Here is an 18,093-nt window from a genome sequence, read left to right as displayed (position 1 = left end):
AAATTTACTAATGGAAAATATATTTTAAAACTCCCCCTTTGCAGTGTTAGACAAGGCTTTGTCTGTTGCTACATGTACCTGTTGTAGCCACATCGAGGGTCGTATTTTGCCCAAGCTGAGCATATGCCGAGGCAGCACTTTTCCTCACTCATGCAGCTTCCAATTAATTTCCAGTTTTGTTTTAATCAGGGTGAAGAAAAGACTGTTTATCCCAGTATCCCAGCAGACTGGTAGCAGGCAAGGAAAACAGCAATGATCTTTAAGAATGCTGCTGAGCATGGTCAGCTGGGTTTGGGAAAAAAAAAATCATCTCTTGTCCAATCAGTGGACAGCAGTTTGCTCTCTATTTAGACCGTTTTACTGTTTTTCTTTCCCACTCAGGAAGAGGTTGGGTTCTTCATAGGAATGTGCTTGATCCACCTAATACAAATAAAAGCTGGTAAGAAATCGGGGCACGCTGCCTTTCCCCTGTGCATGGCTGAGCTGTACTGTAGCCCCCTCTGTGCTGACCTTCTAGGGCAGGCTGGTGAGCTGCGGGGTGTTCCTCCTGTGGACCAGGATGTCAAAGGCTTCTTTCCCCTGAGCAGTGAGCGCCCACGGGCCCGACGTGCTGCCCGCTCCTGGAGGGAAGTTATTTATCCAATTCTTTTTTTTTTAAGTCTGAGCCAGGCACTAGTTTTGTCTGGTGTGAAATGTTTTAAAACAAGATCTTTCGAAGACCACAGCACACAGCATGGAGCCCAACGCCAGCTCCCACTGACATCGTTTGTAAACTGGAGCCTCCAGAAATGCCGTAAAACACTTCCCCCCCAGCCTAGGAGGGGCTCAGACAATAATAAATATCACAGTTTTGATCTTTGCTCTGTACTGTGAAAGAGCTTGGCCTAGGAGCCAAATTCCTAGGGCATCACTTGGCTCTCCTAACATAGATACGGTATCTTACTAGGATATTGTCCTTCTCCTGCTGCAGACTATTGCCTGAGTTAGTGAGGACAGAATGACTTCCCTATGCCCTGAGACAGAGGCGCCACTTTCAGCCTTTCATCCCACCACTTATTGGGTGAGTTACAGCAAGAAGCAGAGTCCTCTGGAAAAAAAAAAAAAAAAAAAGAGCGTGCTTGTCGAATCCAAAGTCAATCTGCCAGGAGGTAGAAATCAAAGCTGTCCTGGCAGCAGTCCTTCAGACCTTTCTGCGCACTTAAGAGCACCGTGGGCAAAACCACCCATCCTTGAGTTGTCTCTAAAAAAATGTTTGGCTGCAAGTTTCTGAAGGCTGGACATGCCCGGTGGGTGTGGGGGAGTCTGACGTGAACACGGAGCAGAAACCTGAACAGAAAGGGGAGGAGGCAACAACACTAGGAGCAAAAAAATATTTCAGGCTTGACAGTGTGCCAAGGACACAAACTGACTGCAGGAAATATCTCTGCTGTGGTGTAGGATTTTTTTTTTTTTTTTTCTTTCCCCTCTCGTTAAAGACCTTCAATTGCTGGTGTGGGTGGTGGGGCTGGGGTCCCGTTGCTCGCCGGTGCTGGCGGCAGGGCATGTGAAGCCGGCGGCAATAACCGGAGGGCCGCTAAGGGCTCCTTCAGCCGGAGGAAGCGGCGTGGTGCCAGCCCAGGCTGGTTTCTGTGATTACGTCCCTGCGGGTGTGTCGGTTAAAACCCCGCACGGGAGCGGCGCGGCGCAGGCAAACGCCAGCGGAGCCGAGCCGGAGCGGTCACGGCCTCAGCTGAGAAGAGATGGCCTCGGTGTGTCCCCCGGCGGCCTCCACGCAGCCCACCTTGCCCTCCGGACCCACCGTCTTCAAAACCATCCCCTACGCATTCATCCTACCGGAGATAGTGAGTATGCTGAGCTTTGCTGCTTTACAGCACCCTGCAAACGGCTCTAGCGCATCTAAAAATCAGGGAGCAGCCCCCAGAACGATCCTGAAGACAGCATTAATGGGAAATAACGTCTTTAGGCTTATACTGAATGTACAAAAGTGGTCTTCATGATGTGTTGTTTTGGAACGGTGGGAGGACAAGATAAACTCCAGCTCCATCCCAGAGTCCGTGTGAGGGTCGCCGGCTGCCGTGGGGCTGGGAGAGGCTGAAGAGCTGCTGGCACCTCTAGGGCAGAAGCAGCTCTGGTTATCTCATAGAAATTGCTTGAAAATCAAGGGAATTTTGTTCTCTGTATTAAGTCTTTCCAAGGACTTGAAGGCAATTGGGCGTCTTGTAACATGTAACATTCCATTAGTCTTTCAAATGCTTCTGGGTCCAGAGGGCACCCGGTGGGCCTGGCCGAGATAACCGCTGGTGTACTTTGACACACGACAGAGCGCTGGTGCCCCACACGCCACCCAGGCTCCCCGGGCACAACGGCAGGGGCTGGGCTTTGCGGGGAGCCACCTCTGCCCGCGGGCTCAGCTCCCCGCTGCACATCTCGGGGAGTTTCACCCGCTGGAGCTGGAACGGCACAGGGCGGCGCGAGCTTATCCGCATAGCCCCAGCGTGCTATTTGTGCCCAGTAAATATTTTAGGTGGATCCAGAGTGAGCGACTCACTCTGGGCTGGTGCGTGGAGTCAGGAGGAAACTTCCTCGTGCCGGTGATTTCAAGACCAGAAGATTAACAGGCGGGCAGGGCTGGGCTGACGCGGCCCTTCACCTTTCCAAGATAAAAGCACATTTTCTGGCTTCTCCTCCAAAGCCCTCGGGGTGAGATGTTTCCTAGTGCCGAACGCGGCGGCAAACCTTTCCCTTTTGTAAGAAATGTTTTGAAGTACTTCCCAATAGCGTTCAGGGAAACTCATGCCAGCTTGCGGTGCTGCTGTCGTGCTGGGATGCTCTGGGAGGCTGGTCCGTGCTCCCTGAAGGTGCAGGGCTTCCAACGGCTGCAGGAGCCGGCCCAGGAGGGAGGTGAGGAGGGACTCGGGGAGGAGAAGGGGCCTTCCCCATCCCGCGCTCATCGGAGGCGCCTGTGCTTGTCCCCAACAGCTCTGCGGGACCTGGGTGTGGATCCTTGTCGCTGCTACCTCCGTCTCCCTCCCGTTGCTGCAGGGATGGGTGATGTACGTGTCCCTCAGCTCCTGCCTCGTCTCCCTGCTGCTCCTCTTAAGCTACCTCTTTGGCTTTCACAAAAACAGCGAGAACTGGAAAGTGCTGGTAAGGAGGGACTGGGAAACAGGCAGACATTGCCAGCAGCAATGTGGGCAACAAGACCACCATGGCTGGTGACGGGTGAGCCGGCCAGCTGAGGGCCCTTCTGCAAACAAGCAGCCCTTTTCCCTCCTTTGGCCTTGACTGGAAGTGCCCAAGGAAGCTGTGCTATGCCCTGGGCACAGGGGAGGGTTCGGCATGGCGCGAGGGTTGGGTCCCAGCCCTGTCCGGGCGCGCGTGTTCTGCTCAAGCACTTGCACGTGCAGAGGATGGATCGCGTCCTCAGGGCGAATCAGAGAAGGATGGTCCTGAGCAGGCTTTGATCCTTGCTGCTCCCTTGTTTTGCAGGACAGTTTGTACCACGGTGCCACAGCCATTCTGTACATGAGCGCTGCTGTCTTGCAAGCCAACGCGACCATTCGCTCTGAGTTCGGCCCCAACTCGCCGCTCTACTACCAGCTCAACAGCGCCGCATCGGTGAGTTGGTCCAGAAAACTGCAGGCAGGCCAGAGCAGCCACCGTTCCCCTCAGGGAGACGCAGGAGCAAATATTAAAGCCATCTCAAAACCAGCAGTGTCACACCGGTCAGAGTTTCAGCTCCTCGTCTCTGCTGCGTCGTGCAGCCAGTGTGGGCTTCTCGGGGTCCAGCAGCTCACGGACAGCCTTGCGCAGCTGCTTCCTGGGAGACGGGGGGGGCTTTGCCTCTTCTTTGAGGCTGGAGAGAGAGCTCTGGGCTGGCAGGTTGCCCCGGGTCGAGAACACCGAGAGGAGATGAGGTTAGACTCTCCCAGCTGACCCCAGCTCTTGCTCTTCCTCCTCTCGTGCAGTTCTTCGCCTTCATCACGACCTTCCTGTACATCCTCCACGCCTTCAGCATCTACTACCAGTGAGCCCGGCAGCGCCAGCTTCGCCTCTGCAGGACGAGGGCTCTCCCAGCGCGAGGGGTGCAGCTGCCGGGGACGGCGGTTGCTTTTGTACTTCACTGAAGGAGGGATTTTTGTACAGCAGCGTTGTGTCGGTGTGCCTGTGGGGACATTTCATGCCTTGCCCATGGGCTACGCAAGGGGAGGGACTGGGTGCAGGCTCTGAGCCAGCCTCCCACTCCGATGTTCCACCAAATATAGATCATCAAGGAAAAAAAAAAAAAAAGAAAATCACTGTTCCTTCAGCAACCAATTTCCTTTCTTATAGTATTTTCTTATCTCTGTTGCAGCTGGATCACTCCCCAACACATACATTCATAATAATATTACAGTATTGTGTTCCTTGACTTTCAGATAATGTCATTTGGTATATGCAGTGCTTAGAATAAAGCATCTATTAACAGTGTCTGACCAAATAGATTTCAACCACTATATAAGCTATGTTCATTGAACAGCTAATTTTAGTCCATAAGAGTTAAAAATTTCCTTTCCAAACCCAGAAAATGTTCACAGACTGAGACAGCTACAACAGACTTTTTAAACAAGTAAATCATAGAACTTTCTACAAACTTCTAGATGTAGTATAGAACTACAGCATGAAAAGACTTATTACTATAGTTCTTTATGGCAGTTCTTCTCCGGTGTCTGCTAATTGCCATTACAAAATCTGCAGCCACTGAGCTCAGTCAATGGCAGCACCATCACCTAAGGTCACAGGCGTCCCTCCTCTCTGCACCTTCAGCGCTGGAGTGACTGGTCGAGGGAGCTCCCTCCTCTCTCTGCCCCAGATAATCCTCGGCTCCTGGGATAGCGTTGACTCGCAGTACATCTAAGTAGAGCAGGTAGTCCTGGAGACAAGCTGGCAGTGGCAATCCACGGATAAACCGGTCCGATCGCAGGTGTTCGCTCGTTAAAATGGACCGGATCTCAAGACGACAGAGATGAGACAGGGAAGGAATGAAGGCTGAAAAATTAAAACCCAAGTCAAACACTGCACAGGACACCATGGGATTACATCGCTTCCTACCGTCACCTGCTTTAGCTGGATCCCGCCCGAATCCCCCCAGCCTCTGGCAAATAATGAGGCAGAGTTCTCCACAGGGAAGGGCTGTTGCCTGCTAGAATCTGCCTTTTTGAATATTCCCTATAGGAGCTATCAAAGTTACCTTAAACTTCTAGAAACAACGTATCAAAGAATCATTTTTTCCTTAATCAGAGAGTTTCATCTAACCAGCCTAGAACAGCTACCTGCTTGGGCAGAGAGAGGCCCAGGCCACCTTACAAGAAATGAAAATTTAAGTCTAGAAGTAAATAAAGCAATAACAAAATAACACAAGGGAAAACGCTTGTAGAATAAGTATTAAGTGACAGCATGGCTCGGCATATGATCCCAAATGTTCTAACATGTTGCTAAATAACTTGACCTAGGATAAGCCCCGTGCCGAGATACACAAATATGTCTGTAAACGCGCATTCGCTCAAACACAAGCTTTCATATTATAGATCAACTTATCCTGATACAAAACTGGTGCCTCCAAATTCTCCTAGAGTGGCTTCTCCATTTATTTTATTCACAAGGAATCTGTAACATTAACTGCAATCATTTCTGAATTTCAGTACAGAAGGGTAAGTACAGCTGGTGCGCAACTCCACAGGACCATACATTTTGCAAGCCTTCAGCTGGAGGTGTGAACACCCATTTTTGAACTTTTCTGCACAAAACCTTCATGTTTAATTTCCTGTGCTCACTCATGTGACCACATTTTATCCCCATTCAAGTGCCTGGTGCTTCTCAAGGGGGGAAGCCTGCCTCTCAGCACAGCAGCTGGCCTGCTTGCCCTGACTGCTCTTGGCTGAAAGAATGAAAAAGTGAAAACTTTCAAACTTCCCCTGCCCTGTTTTTACCTTTCTGCTTTCCCTCTTTGGCTTCAGTTACTGGATGCTATTACAACACTAATTTATTTACTAATAGCAAAGGAAACAAAGAACTTCATCTAAATTTCCCCAAATATATATATATATTTTTCTCCAAAGATATCCTAATTAGCTTCAAATATTCCAAAGGAAGTATTATTTAATAACATTATCACTTAAGACATTTTAAAAATTATTACAGACCCTTTTAAAGAAGAATTTGCTTTGAAATGAGTCACTAAGAGAGACATATGAGTACAATTTTTCGGTAGCATAACGCACAGGTTCCAGAGCACAACCTGTACGTTAAAGCTGCTTTTCTGAAGGGTGAATGCAGTGAGCACTAGGTGTTTTCCTGGACAATCAATAATTGAATCTTTTTGGCTGACCACATTTTGATTCCAGGACTGACAATGAACAGCTAGATTTGTATGTGTTTAATATGGTTTGTATTTTAATTACTGTCAGATGCTTACAGAACAGGATAGATACTTCATTGGAAATACAGATCAAATTAAGAAAAATAAAATCAGTGGGATATGGTCTAGAAAATGTAGCCAAGTAATATGGATCATCTTCCCTTAAATGTTGCAAGAGGCTGAACAGATCATTTCAGGAAGGCACAGTACCAATTTACAGCCACTACCCATATTTTATAGCACGTGCATTCATTTGAAGTGGACAAGATAGCCTAAACTGAGAATACCTCCCTGAAACATGCTAACTCTGAATTGAACAATGTAATGAGTAAAATTCATCCCAATATGTTTTGCTTGCTTGTTTGTTTAGGGTTACTGCTCTTTCTGCTCCCCAGTCTCTGGATGAGCAACGTCTACTGACTATTAAACCTCCTTTGCCATCGTGCATTAGCACACAGAGCTGTTTCCCACCTGCAGCCTGGAAGCTGGCATACACAGAGATTTTTTTCCCCTAACTGTATTGCTTACCGAAATGGCTCTTGGGAGTCCAAGTGAACTTCTCTTTGTAGTCAGAAAGGTCTTGCTCTACAGCTGGAGGAAGTCTCTTCCAGTTTGTGAACTCCAGGATGAAATTAAGGACATTTTCGCTCACAGAGAAAATCCTGCATAATGAAAACTCCCATAAAACATCATTTTACACAATAGCATTAATATAATAACGGAAGCGACACATAGAAAGCATCACTATTTTCTACCAAATCTTTAACAAGCTACTTCCTAAACCCATAAACAGAAAACCATTAAAGAGAAATCCAAAGTAATTTTGACAGTACAAGCATTTACTAATGTATTTCTATCTTACTCCATTTCTTTTTAAAAGTAAGTTAGACTGCAAAAGAAAAATAACTGCTCTGAAACTTAAATGCCTTAGTAATAGGCAGCATTCTCCTCTGCACTAATTTCTTATTCCATTTCCACCTAAATTTTAGTAAGGGGTCAAGACACTAGAACATTATAAGTATTACCATCGCTTTTGGGGAAAAAAAAGCATGTATACTCAGCTACTTATTTATTAAAACAAAACAAAATCCCTCAAAATTTGCAAGTGTTTCAAACTCTCCTTCTACCAGAGACTGCATTTATATGTATTCAGAAATCAGTATGATTTACATTTCAAATCTTTAGCATGTGTGAAGAACTTTTAACAATAGTTTAATTGAATAAAGTGCTTAAGGAGGTTTAAGCAACAGCAGGTAAACCGACTGCTTCAGTACTGCACATGCTGAAGAGCCACGCGATTTCACAGAACAGCTTCTCGGCTAGATGTATACAGTCCTGAATTTTCATCTGAATGGAAATCTAAATGCTCTACTTACACAAAAATACCAGACTAAATTTTTTATTAAAATTCCTTTTTACAAAATACTAACGTCAAAAATATTTTATATACTTTCTAGTTTTTATTATTTAATTTTTCATATTTGACTGAACTTCTATACATTCACCAAAAAACATACAGGAGAGACATCTGACTGCCTGGCTTTCTTTAAAAAAAATGGTGATTTTACTTTTCCCACTGTAAATTAAAATTGTCAGTGCTCTAAACTGACCAGTTTACGATTGACTGTACAGCTGTTTTGCACAAGGAGCCAGAGACAGTGTATGAACCATATACATAAATGTAATTTGCTGTCTACTATCCTCCTGTCATCTTCCAGGACAGAATAGTTAATATTGAAGTTAGCTTACAAAAACATTAGTTTTGTAGATTATGATGTGATAAGTGTTATTTTTAAAAGTGGTAATTTAAACAAAGGAAGTAACTGGTATAAAAGTACTTGTGGATTATGTAACAAAATATCAAAAAGCATCACATATAATATACGTGGACAGCAAGATTTGTTCAGTCACTGAATTGCAATCTTGTAGTGTGTTTACTTTAGCAATCACTTAGTCTTCTATGACTAAATATGATCTACAGAAGCAGAGATATACCATGCTTTATATATGCTCCTCTCATTATTGTTCAGAAAGGCAGGAATGTTAATGATTAACAGAATCTCACTAAGTCATAAACAAATGCATTTAAAACTACCAATGATATCTTAACCATGATATCTCAACAGTAACCGAAATATAAATCAATATTTAAGTAAACCTTAACTGTATGGAAGGAGTAGGATTTTAAGTAATGCATGTAATGAGTTTATGCATCTCACATTATGTTGTTAACAGCTGAGACATTTGGTAATAAAGTCTACGTGTCATCTTCACAAACAAGCAAGAAACAGAAGAAAACACGAATATTTCAGAATTTTAATTCTGTATGCTTAATTAAATATAAAATATCACCAAGTAGTTATTTGTATGTGGAAGAACTACAAAAAAAACCCCAAACAAACAAAAATACAGATGGAATTTTTGTCATTGTTTTCTTTAACACAATCTCCAACTGCACCCGTTTCCTCCCTGCCTCACTTTGGCCCAGCTTCACTTTACATTTGTTTCCCATCCCTCCTGACCTGTTTCTCAGTATTTTAAATTCTTCTTACCATTACCTTATTATACATACACGTGCAATTTGCAACTAATTTTACTAAATTTGAGGGCTAATAAGAGATGCTCAATATAAAAATTGCAAAATGATGCCTTTCTCCAGAGTAGTGATAAACCAATCTCCATTCTGGCTTTCTTCCTAAAAGAAATTTCTTTTACTGAATCCAGTCACTGCCCGTGAAGGATTTATTTCCGATTTACCCTAAGCCTCACCATTCCTGATCATGGCAACTATTATCAAGTACAATCCTCTGAAAACACATTGGCAACATTGTTGCCTCTAAATAACATTGGCAACAGTTTTGCAGATTAGCATACAATATTTAAGTAAACAAGATAATGTTATCTTCCTACCAGAATCTGCGCAGTAAATTCACGGGATTAAAACCAGCCAAGAGCAAATAAGGCAGCCATTGCTTGTACTCCTTGTGCACTTTAATTGTGTAACTGATGAACTCCAATAACTGGTCCCCAGAAGGCAGTGAACAGCCTAGCTTCAAGAAGCGTTGAAACAAAGTAAACTTCTCATGGATCAGGCAATATCCCAAATTAATCCCAAGTAAGGTGATCCCATATTTCAGTAAAATATCAATGAGATAAAAAAACCTGTGAACAACACACAAGGAACAGGACATCCTGTTAGTTTTTCCCCAGAAAGCTCCTACCATTTCACTTCTTACCTCCAAGAAAGCAAATTTCTTCTACCAAAAATCCCCCCAAACCAAAAAAACCAAACAAATAAAAAAACGCAGCATGCAATTCTGACTGCAGTTCTTTCTGGAAAGCATCAGTTTAAACAGTAGAAATAATTCAGGAGACCCTACAGTCTCCCACATTTAACTCATTCGTTCTTTTTGTCCCAACAAACCTATGGTTCCAACGAGTTTCCAGCCCTTCAAAAGCAAGATCCCACACAGAAACCACACAAAGTCATCAATTACTGGTATCTATAACCCAGAGGTTTCACCACGCCGCTGATCTGCCACGTGCTTGCTCTAAGCGGAAAGCACCGTGCTCACTTGTTTAGGTTTCACCTTAAAAATATGCCAAACGCAACAGATGGACAAGTATATGAAAATATCAAAACACCGCATCCCAGAACTCAGGGACCAGCCCAATGTTCAAACTTATTTAATTTACATCCAGCTGTGTTTGAGGATGCTGTGCAGCCCACTGACCTACTGTAAACATTTTAAATGGTTTTTACTAAAAATCACTTTCTCCTTATCAATTGTAATATGGTAATATGATAATGAATGAGATTGTGACTGATAATTAATGTGTTGCTTTTTAGTTAGCAATTAGATTGCACATTATGTCACAGAATAATATATGTTACCTGCCGCATTTACAGCACATTTTAGTAGTTATCTGGTCTGCATCCCTTCCAAATTATTTATTATATACTAGGACTAGGACAGAAGGGGATAAATGACATCCAAGGATTTTTAAAGACGCTTTTTAGTAGTTGTGAGGAAAATTGGTAATAACAAACCCCACGAACTGCTTCACTGGACGCTTTATCTGTCATATATGGAGATACAGAAAAGCACATTTTGCCTCGTCCCTTGATGCGTGATTTCACACTGCCATTTTGGATCTGCGTCAGTTCCTGCCTCAAGCAACTAAAAATCACCTGCAGCCTGACCAGAGACACAAGAGGCTGTAGCAGGCACAGGGATGTACTTTCACTAGTAAAAAAAATAATTCTATCCTTGATTTCCCTCCTTAAAATAACACCTTTTAGATCAAGTAGGATAAATTAAATCAGAATATTACTGTAGTATTTTCACTTCAGGAACATTATGAATGACTGGCAATTTATTTATTACAATCATGGTGTTATAGATTGATGGCATATATTTGTTTGTTTAAAATTTTCCTAAACCAACTGTAAGAATGTGCAATCCTATTAACTGACAGCATGCAGCTAGTACACACTTCACAAACCCACATAATTCAAACATACTCAGCAAAGAATATCCCAGCAAAGTTAATTCTTTCAACAGCTTTATCCAGGGGAAAGGAAAAAAAAAAAAGTACATCACCTCAAGACCACCATTTTTAATTATAACAAGCTTTCTGGTAAAAATTATCTCTCAAATAGCCTCTACACATCTTTGTACAAGCCTCAATTGTTTATAGGATTCAGGGCACCAAGGCGCATCCTCTAAATGTTAGCAATTTGGCTAAAAATGTTTGCAGGTGACAAACTTGTGGAATCTAAGAACTGGTAAAATATTGCATATTACGATATCTTTCTTCCTTAAATAAAAGAAACCAGACCAGGTCCCATCTGGAAGACAGGAGGCAAAAATGAGAAACTGAAATCATGATTCCTGAATGTAAGCCAGCCCCAAGATCTGTGATTTCGCATCTGCTGGATAAATTGCTTCTTAATGGGGTGAACTAAATTCACTATTACCAAAACCTCATTAATGGCAGCACATAAGCAGTAAATTTTGACCCTGTACATGAAATATTGTTAGAATCTCAGTTTTAAGAAGATTTAAAAACCTTTATTGAAGATATTTTCCTTAATGCAGCACACTAGCCACATAACATTACTTCACATTAATATTCCCAAGAAGCATCTATGAAGGGTGAACTAACTAGAATTCTGGCAAAATATCACATGATAGACAGCAATCAGCTGAAGAAAAAAAAAATGTTTTCATATGTATTCTCTACTACATGAAATTTCTCTGTGGTTCTAAGGCATAAAGCAGTATCAGGTAACTGCTCTCAAGCTTCAATTAAAAATGTAAACCACAGTGACATCACAGCTCTATACAAAGCTCAGAGCTGACAAGAAGTGACTGAGATTTGATTATCTGTCTTGACTTGAGCTGTGCCAATATTCAATCCTCTGAATGTTATTTTATATATTGAATTAGTTTGGGAGGAGCACAAGGCAAGCTTGGGGACAGCAACATCTAGCTCTTTTACAGTAATAGCCCACTCGTTCAAAAATTAATTTCCAACAGAAAAAGGAAGAAGAAAATTCTGTACCACAGGAAAAAAGTAATCAGCAATAAGGACATGAAGAGCACCTCACTGACATACCGTATATATATATACTTAGGAGCAAGGCTTTTATACCTTATTATTTTTCCTCCAAAATTATAGCCTTTGCATTATGAAGTATTGGGTTATTCCCCACTGAATACCAGGGGTGCACATCACTCACCAGGCATAAAAGGAAACAGTTCATGATCTAAAATAATGTATTATTCAGTCTCCCAGTCTTCCTTACAGCCATAGCATTGAGCTGGTTAATTCTGCTTGTCTTATACACGAGACTGGCATACAGAAAAGGAAAATACTCTTTTGCAATAACTCATCCTTACTGAAAAGAATCTGGCTACTTAGGAGTCCTTTTGATCCAATTACAGCATTGAGTCACATTCCCAGAAGACAGAGATGTGATAAGGCCTTCTGAAAGCACGAAAACAGCAATTATGTTCTACAAAACTCTTCTTCAAAAAGCTGAGCTTCCCCTTGGAGATTTCAGCGAGGTTCTTCAGCTCCTGCATGCAATCCAAAGCTCACACACCAATCAGATACTTGCAGTTTAACTCTGTCACCTCAAGAATTGAGGAAGGGGGGGCAGAAAAACTGCACCTTTCAAAAAAGTTAAGTAAAGACCAACATATATTTTGAAACTACTCATAATAAAGAAGTTTGCTTACTCTTTTTGGAAGACCATACACATGGGTGATCTGCAGTTGAAGTTAAGGCACTCTTGAGCATCTGGACTGTAGCCTTCTTTAAGCAACATTTCCAAACATTCTCTATTACCACCATATACTGCTGAATACACAGGGCTCACTTTGTCTTTGCCTTTGTCACAAATCCGATCAGTAATTGGTATTAGCAACTTTAGTATCCTGCCAATATTTAAAAACACTGTTTATTTTGTGATCTTATACAATAAAATTTTAAATGTATGGTCATTTTTCATATGGTCATTACAACACAAGAAGAAAATCCTACCTGCTTTTTCATTACCGAGTTCACACAGAAGAACAACCTTTATCATTTTGTACATAGACCCATAACAAACCTTGTGCTTTACGCATGGGTTTACGCTGGCACTAAATATTTTAATCTGAACCAGAGACAGATATTTCCTATTATGCAACAATCCTTTTTACAGCAATAGAGTACCACTGCACATTAAATACGTATTTCTATGAAGTCTGAAAGCAAACTGAAAATGTGAGTTGCAAATAAAATGAGTATTTACTTCTGTTCAACAACACAGAGATACTGAAACAGAAAAATCATTCTGTTTCCAAGCTCACACCTCTGGTTCACATCCTTTCCAACTAACAAGGATTAGTGACAAACACCGATTCCTTTGCTAGAGGAACTTACTGGTGCTGCTCAGAGGTCACCAGTTATATATTGTTGTGAAAGCTACGAAGGCAGCATTTGATTTAAAGGCACTTCCAGTACTGACAACTTCGCTAACCCATCTTCCCTTTCTGAGAAAAAGAACAAAACCCAGCTTTCTCAGTACCTACTACCGTCTGCCCTCCTCATCAGTTTGAGGAGAGGCATCAATGTGATGCACAAACTTAATGACAACTCAGCTGATGACCTCCTTTTGCTTGGGGTTAAGATCAAGAATATGCTACTGCTACTTATATTTTAAAATGTAAAAGTGATATGGCTACTAAGTGAACTGGTATCCGATTCAGCACTGCAGAAAACCCTTTAAACTCATTTAGGATATGGATCAGACCCACGTTAGATGCTGAATTCAAAATGGTTGTTCACTTTACTGGGACTACTTACAGACTTTTAAAATATGGAACAAATTGGAAATCCTAAATTACACATCAGCTTGAGAACTCATTTTAGTTCCTTGTAGAGCTGAACTTCCACTTTGTTGATTAGGTTTTTATTACCAGAATCTTATGTCTTTTTAATCACCTACTTTTTATGGCCCATTTCAGCTGCTGCATGAATAGGTAACTGCCAGTTATCCTGGTTGCAGTAGAGATTTGCCTCTGCCCCTTTTGATAACAGCAGTTCCACGCATTCGGTGTGGCCCTCCTGCGCAGCAATCAGCAGGGGAGTGGCTCTGTCCTTGGCTTGACAGTTTATGTCTGCACCTGACAAACAAAAAAAAAAAAAAGCCAATACTTTACAACACCACTACAGGACAAAATAAACATCAAAATAATGTTACTCAGTAATTGGTTTTCAGAGTGATTTTACAACACAACAGGTTTTCCACTGCAATACGGAAAGATTAACTGGCTTGTTGCTAACTTTTTAAGCAGTCAGTTCTTCAACATTAAATCTGCCAAAGATCAGCGCAACACAAGATAAACACGTTGGAGGAACGGCAATGGGCTAGGCAATCTTTTGATTGCAGTTATTTTTTAATATTCTCCCTCTGTTTGGTTGATCAGTTACTACGATTTCTCTGGTCAGGCTATGGCACCCTCATGCTTAATAGTTACGGCAATTAATTTTGGTTGCAAGGACACATGCTCTTAGACATATAAAACTTGTTGATTATGTGGATGAAAGCGTTGCTGTCACTTTATGACCACAGAAAGATATCCCCACTTACCCTGAACAATATCCTATTACAAGAGGAATGTCATCAAAATCTGACCACTAATGTAGAGCTGTTGAGGGCTTCTAGAAGACCCTGACGAGCCTTAATCTTTTCATAGTTTTGATTATTTCCTACAATCACTCACTGAAAACTATATGAAATTACTGAAACAAGATTTAAACAATTAAGGTAGTTTTGCAGTACCCATCTGCAACTAAAATTACATTAAAAGCATTGAAATTTGAAGTTACGAAGTGCAAAAGTAGAACTAAAATGGTATCTGGTGACAGGCTGATGCAAGTTTAAAAACAATGAAGCTAAACAAATGATCACTATTACCGTGGGATAAAAGCAGTCTTAAACTCTCCAGCTTTCCATACTGAGCAGCAACAAACAAAGGTGTAATTCCAAAGTCATCCTTACATTCCTTGCTTGCCCCCTTCTCCAGGAGTATTTTCAGTATCTCAGTGCATCCCTGAAATAAATATTTTTATTTTTAAACAACAAAAAAGTGGGGAATTGACATCATCTATTTTTTCCCACATATTCCAAACAGAAACAAGAAAAAATGCAATATATTGAATATTCTAAAGATGTATCGAAAAATTAAGGACAGAAAGAATCAGACAAGTTTAAATTAGTTTTTTACATTTGCTCATTTCATGATACATACAAATGGAAATTAAATTAGTTTATTAGGACATTAAGCTAACACATTTCTACTCTGGAAATAGGTTGTATATCTCACTGATGATGAGATACTAAACAGAACTCTTTCTCAAAAAATCCTGTAAGAGATTCACTTCCCAAATACAACACGTGAGCTTGTGAGTACATGCAATACTTATAATACTTAAATAATTATTGCTTGCCAACATCAACATCTCGTGTATTTTCAGATACACTCTTCAGTGAATTGCAAGCCCTTCAGCATTTGGACAGCCTTATGACTGCTAGGGCAGGTTAGGAAAAAACACCAGATAAAAATGCAAAGAAATAGATAAAATATCACTTAGAATACACCAGTTGCATTAAAATTATATGATACACTTACAGGTTACCTGAAAAGAAGCTTGGTGCAAAGAATTCCATCCAGACCAAGAATGAGGTCCTTGAACATTTGCTCCGTGTTGGAGCAGAAACTTTACAATGCCTACATGTCCATTTTCAACAGCTTAGAATAGAACAGTAAAAAAAGAAGGGGAAAAAAAAAAAACTTATTAAATGGACTTAACGAACTCATTGAAAAACTCAAATGATCTCACCACTAACTTCCTGACACAATAATTGTAACTTTTCAACTTGCCTTATATATGCTTACTTGCCTTTTATGTTTACACCCCCAAGAGTGTTGGAGAACGGCAATTTATCCACAGAGTTTTTAGTTAGACTTGTTAAAATTCCACCTATATTGTGCTAACACAGATAACAAAAGAAAATTTATCTCCTCCCTCTTTCCTGTGGAACACGGAGACAATTCTGCAGCAGGCACCTAACTGCATGGCAGCTGCAACGGCCTCCCAAACTTGTGAAGCCCAGTGACTATCTTATAACAAAATCCCCCCCAATTTACACTTTTCAAAAAAAAAAAAAAAAAAAGTTTAAAACTGTTTTAAAAGCTTCTATAAAATTAATCTATAATGTACACATTTAACTTATGCTAATTAACTCACTGACAAAGTCTATTTTAGCATCCTGGTCCATCCTCAAGTTTTTGCCACCAACAATTCTACTAGGGCACATTTCCTGTGTAGACGTCAAAGCTTGATATAGTGAGAAATGACCATGAATAGTTGCTACTGATCGAATAATTATTCTGGAGTACTAGTAAATGAGCTCACCAAAGGAGTGCCTTTGGCTTGTAGTACTCAATGTCCAACACAGAGCTGTGCCATAGCCCCATTATATAGTCTGGACTAACCTGACCATAAACTTCTTCCTTGTCAAAAATCTCTTGGATACAAAACCCCAGGACCATTTCTTGGCCTCGTTTAATCTACTGAATTTAAACATTTAAATGTTGTTAATTATCATTATCCAGTGTGCTTTTAATAATGATTTCCCCAAAAGTGGTACCTGTTACCAACTGTTTTAAGCAAATAAGCTATTTAGTTGCTCAAAAATAAAATGAGAATAGACTTGTAAACAAAGGTAACGTGGCAGCCATGATGTTTGCCTGGGTAAGGAGGTAAGTAAAACAGTAAGTATATTTCATCAGATGATTTAGACTCCGAGGATTCACTATGGCAGAAGTTTTAAGTATTTAATGATGTCAAACATAAGCTATAGAAAAAAATACTAAAATAATGGACCTTAATTGCTAAACTAGAAATTGCAAAAAGAGTAAGAGGTCTTTTCACACAAGAAGCAGGGAGGAATTAAAAAAAAAAAAAAAAAATTGAAACACCCTCAATACAGTAATAGGAGGCAATTCTAGGAGGCACAGACTGTGATAGAAAAAGTGATACAGAAAACCAATTTGGTTTTACAATTTTGTTTTAAAACACAGTCTGAAGCAGATTTATCCATGAAAAAAAAAAAAAAAGGTAATTTCTAGACTTACTCCATCTCCGAGTCTAAAGCCTAGTATTTAGACTACAAAAATATGAAACATGGTAGGCTGTGAATGAACTTTGATGAGTTTAAATTTGGAGAAGAATCTTCTCCATACTCAATGGCTGTTCTGAGATTTCAAGAAAGCTCGTGTCACCTAGGAACAGTGGGGTGGTTGCTTCGGTGGTAACTTCATTGGGGTCAGCCCCAGCTTCCAGAAGAATACGAACACTTTCCAAAGACCCATGGCGTGCCGAAAGGTGCAGCGCGCACATCCCTTCAAACGTCTTTGAGTTTATGTAGCCATCAGATGGAGCTACAAATGAGAATAATGGAGGGGAGGGGGGGGAAAAAAGTATATTTAGCAATGAATTACAAAACACAGTTATTTTCTTAAAATAATTGAGTTCTTTGAGATGGGTGGCCTACAACATATCCACAGACCTGCTGTTCAGTGTCAGTTATTGCTGGCCCTATGCAGATACCCACCCGCCTTGGACAGAGAAGGTAGAGTAGAATCAAATGTCATTCACAGGCTACCACATGCCTATTTCTCTTTACCACAGCTAGTCAGTATCCATGAAACCACACAGAAATTTCCAAAACAAGTACGAGCAGGGTAAGAGAAATCTATTTAATTTATATTTTATATGACAGGGTAATTTAGCGGCAAAAATCACACTACTTTCACATCAAATTTCCTTACCTGCACGAACTAGCAGCCTCAGACAGTCACCTGAATTGTGAGCTGCCGCTTCGTGGATTGGCACCCACCCCCTGTTATCTGGAACATCGATGCTGTATCCCTGCTTAATCAGTTTCCTCAGCATTTTAACATTTCCCTCCCTGGCTGCAAGCCCCACGGCGGAACACCGATCGGAATAGGCTTCAGTGAAATCCATCCTTGCGTGTGGCAAACTCTGCAGGAGGAAGGCGGGGGAAGAAAGGGAAGGAGAAAAGATGCCTGTCAGTACAAAGTATGTATACGAGGGGTGGATTTTTGTTTGTT

General features: G+C 41.3%; 2 protein-coding genes across 6 annotated transcripts in view; one reads left to right on the top strand and one right to left on the bottom strand.

Annotated features, from left to right (window-relative positions):
- The first annotated feature begins 34 nt into the window (after positions 1-34).
- Positions 35-4,470, top strand: MALL (mal, T cell differentiation protein like). 2 transcript variants are annotated; one of them, XM_032989483.2, is made up of 4 exons: positions 35-1,841; positions 2,980-3,147; positions 3,490-3,618; positions 3,969-4,470. In XM_032989483.2, exons 1-4 carry the CDS (start codon positions 1,740-1,742, stop codon positions 4,029-4,031), a joined length of 462 nt encoding a protein of 153 aa, XP_032845374.1. In that variant the 5' UTR covers positions 35-1,739; the 3' UTR covers positions 4,032-4,470. The 2 variants fall into 2 exon arrangements, with proteins under 2 accessions (XP_032845374.1, XP_032845373.2); XM_032989482.2 differs by having other exon boundaries at positions 3,490-4,470.
- The window catches only part of ASB3 (ankyrin repeat and SOCS box containing 3), a 32,075-nt gene continuing 18,277 nt past the window's right edge, over positions 4,296-18,093 (bottom strand). For 3 of the 4 annotated variants that reach the window (XM_032989477.2, XM_032989479.2, XM_032989480.2), the window contains exons 2-10: positions 17,791-18,004; positions 17,242-17,400; positions 15,593-15,705; positions 14,871-15,006; positions 13,899-14,076; positions 12,646-12,843; positions 9,308-9,559; positions 6,926-7,059; positions 4,296-5,028 (exon numbers count right to left, since the gene is read on the bottom strand). In XM_032989477.2, coding sequence (XP_032845368.2) covers positions 4,766-5,028; positions 6,926-7,059; positions 9,308-9,559; positions 12,646-12,843; positions 13,899-14,076; positions 14,871-15,006; positions 15,593-15,705; positions 17,242-17,400; positions 17,791-17,986 — 1,629 coding nt within the window. In that variant the 5' untranslated portion in view covers positions 17,987-18,004 and the 3' untranslated portion in view covers positions 4,296-4,765. The remainder of the gene's footprint in view (positions 5,029-6,925; positions 7,060-9,307; positions 9,560-12,645; positions 12,844-13,898; positions 14,077-14,870; positions 15,007-15,592; positions 15,706-17,241; positions 17,401-17,790; positions 18,005-18,093) is intronic. The other variant, XM_032989481.2, reaches the window with a different exon arrangement.

This window comes from Tyto alba, unplaced genomic scaffold, assembly GCF_018691265.1.
Source record: "Tyto alba isolate M040663 unplaced genomic scaffold, T.alba_DEE_v4.0 Super-Scaffold_16, whole genome shotgun sequence".
NCBI lineage: Eukaryota > Metazoa > Chordata > Aves > Strigiformes > Tytonidae > Tyto > Tyto alba.
Note: the sequence above shows the minus strand (reverse complement) of the source record. Positions and strands in the feature narration are given on the sequence as shown.

Bases quoted from the DNA above. Each gene is read 5' to 3' on its own strand.
- MALL (XM_032989482.2), top strand. From the start codon at position 1,740: ATGGCCTCGGTGTGTCCCCCGGCGGCCTCCACGCAGCCCACCTTGCCC. The intron at 1,842-2,979 runs GTGAGTATGCTG...TGTCCCCAACAG, and splicing joins CATTCATCCTACCGGAGATA to CTCTGCGGGACCTGGGTGTG. The intron at 3,148-3,489 runs GTAAGGAGGGAC...CTTGTTTTGCAG, and splicing joins GCGAGAACTGGAAAGTGCTG to GACAGTTTGTACCACGGTGC.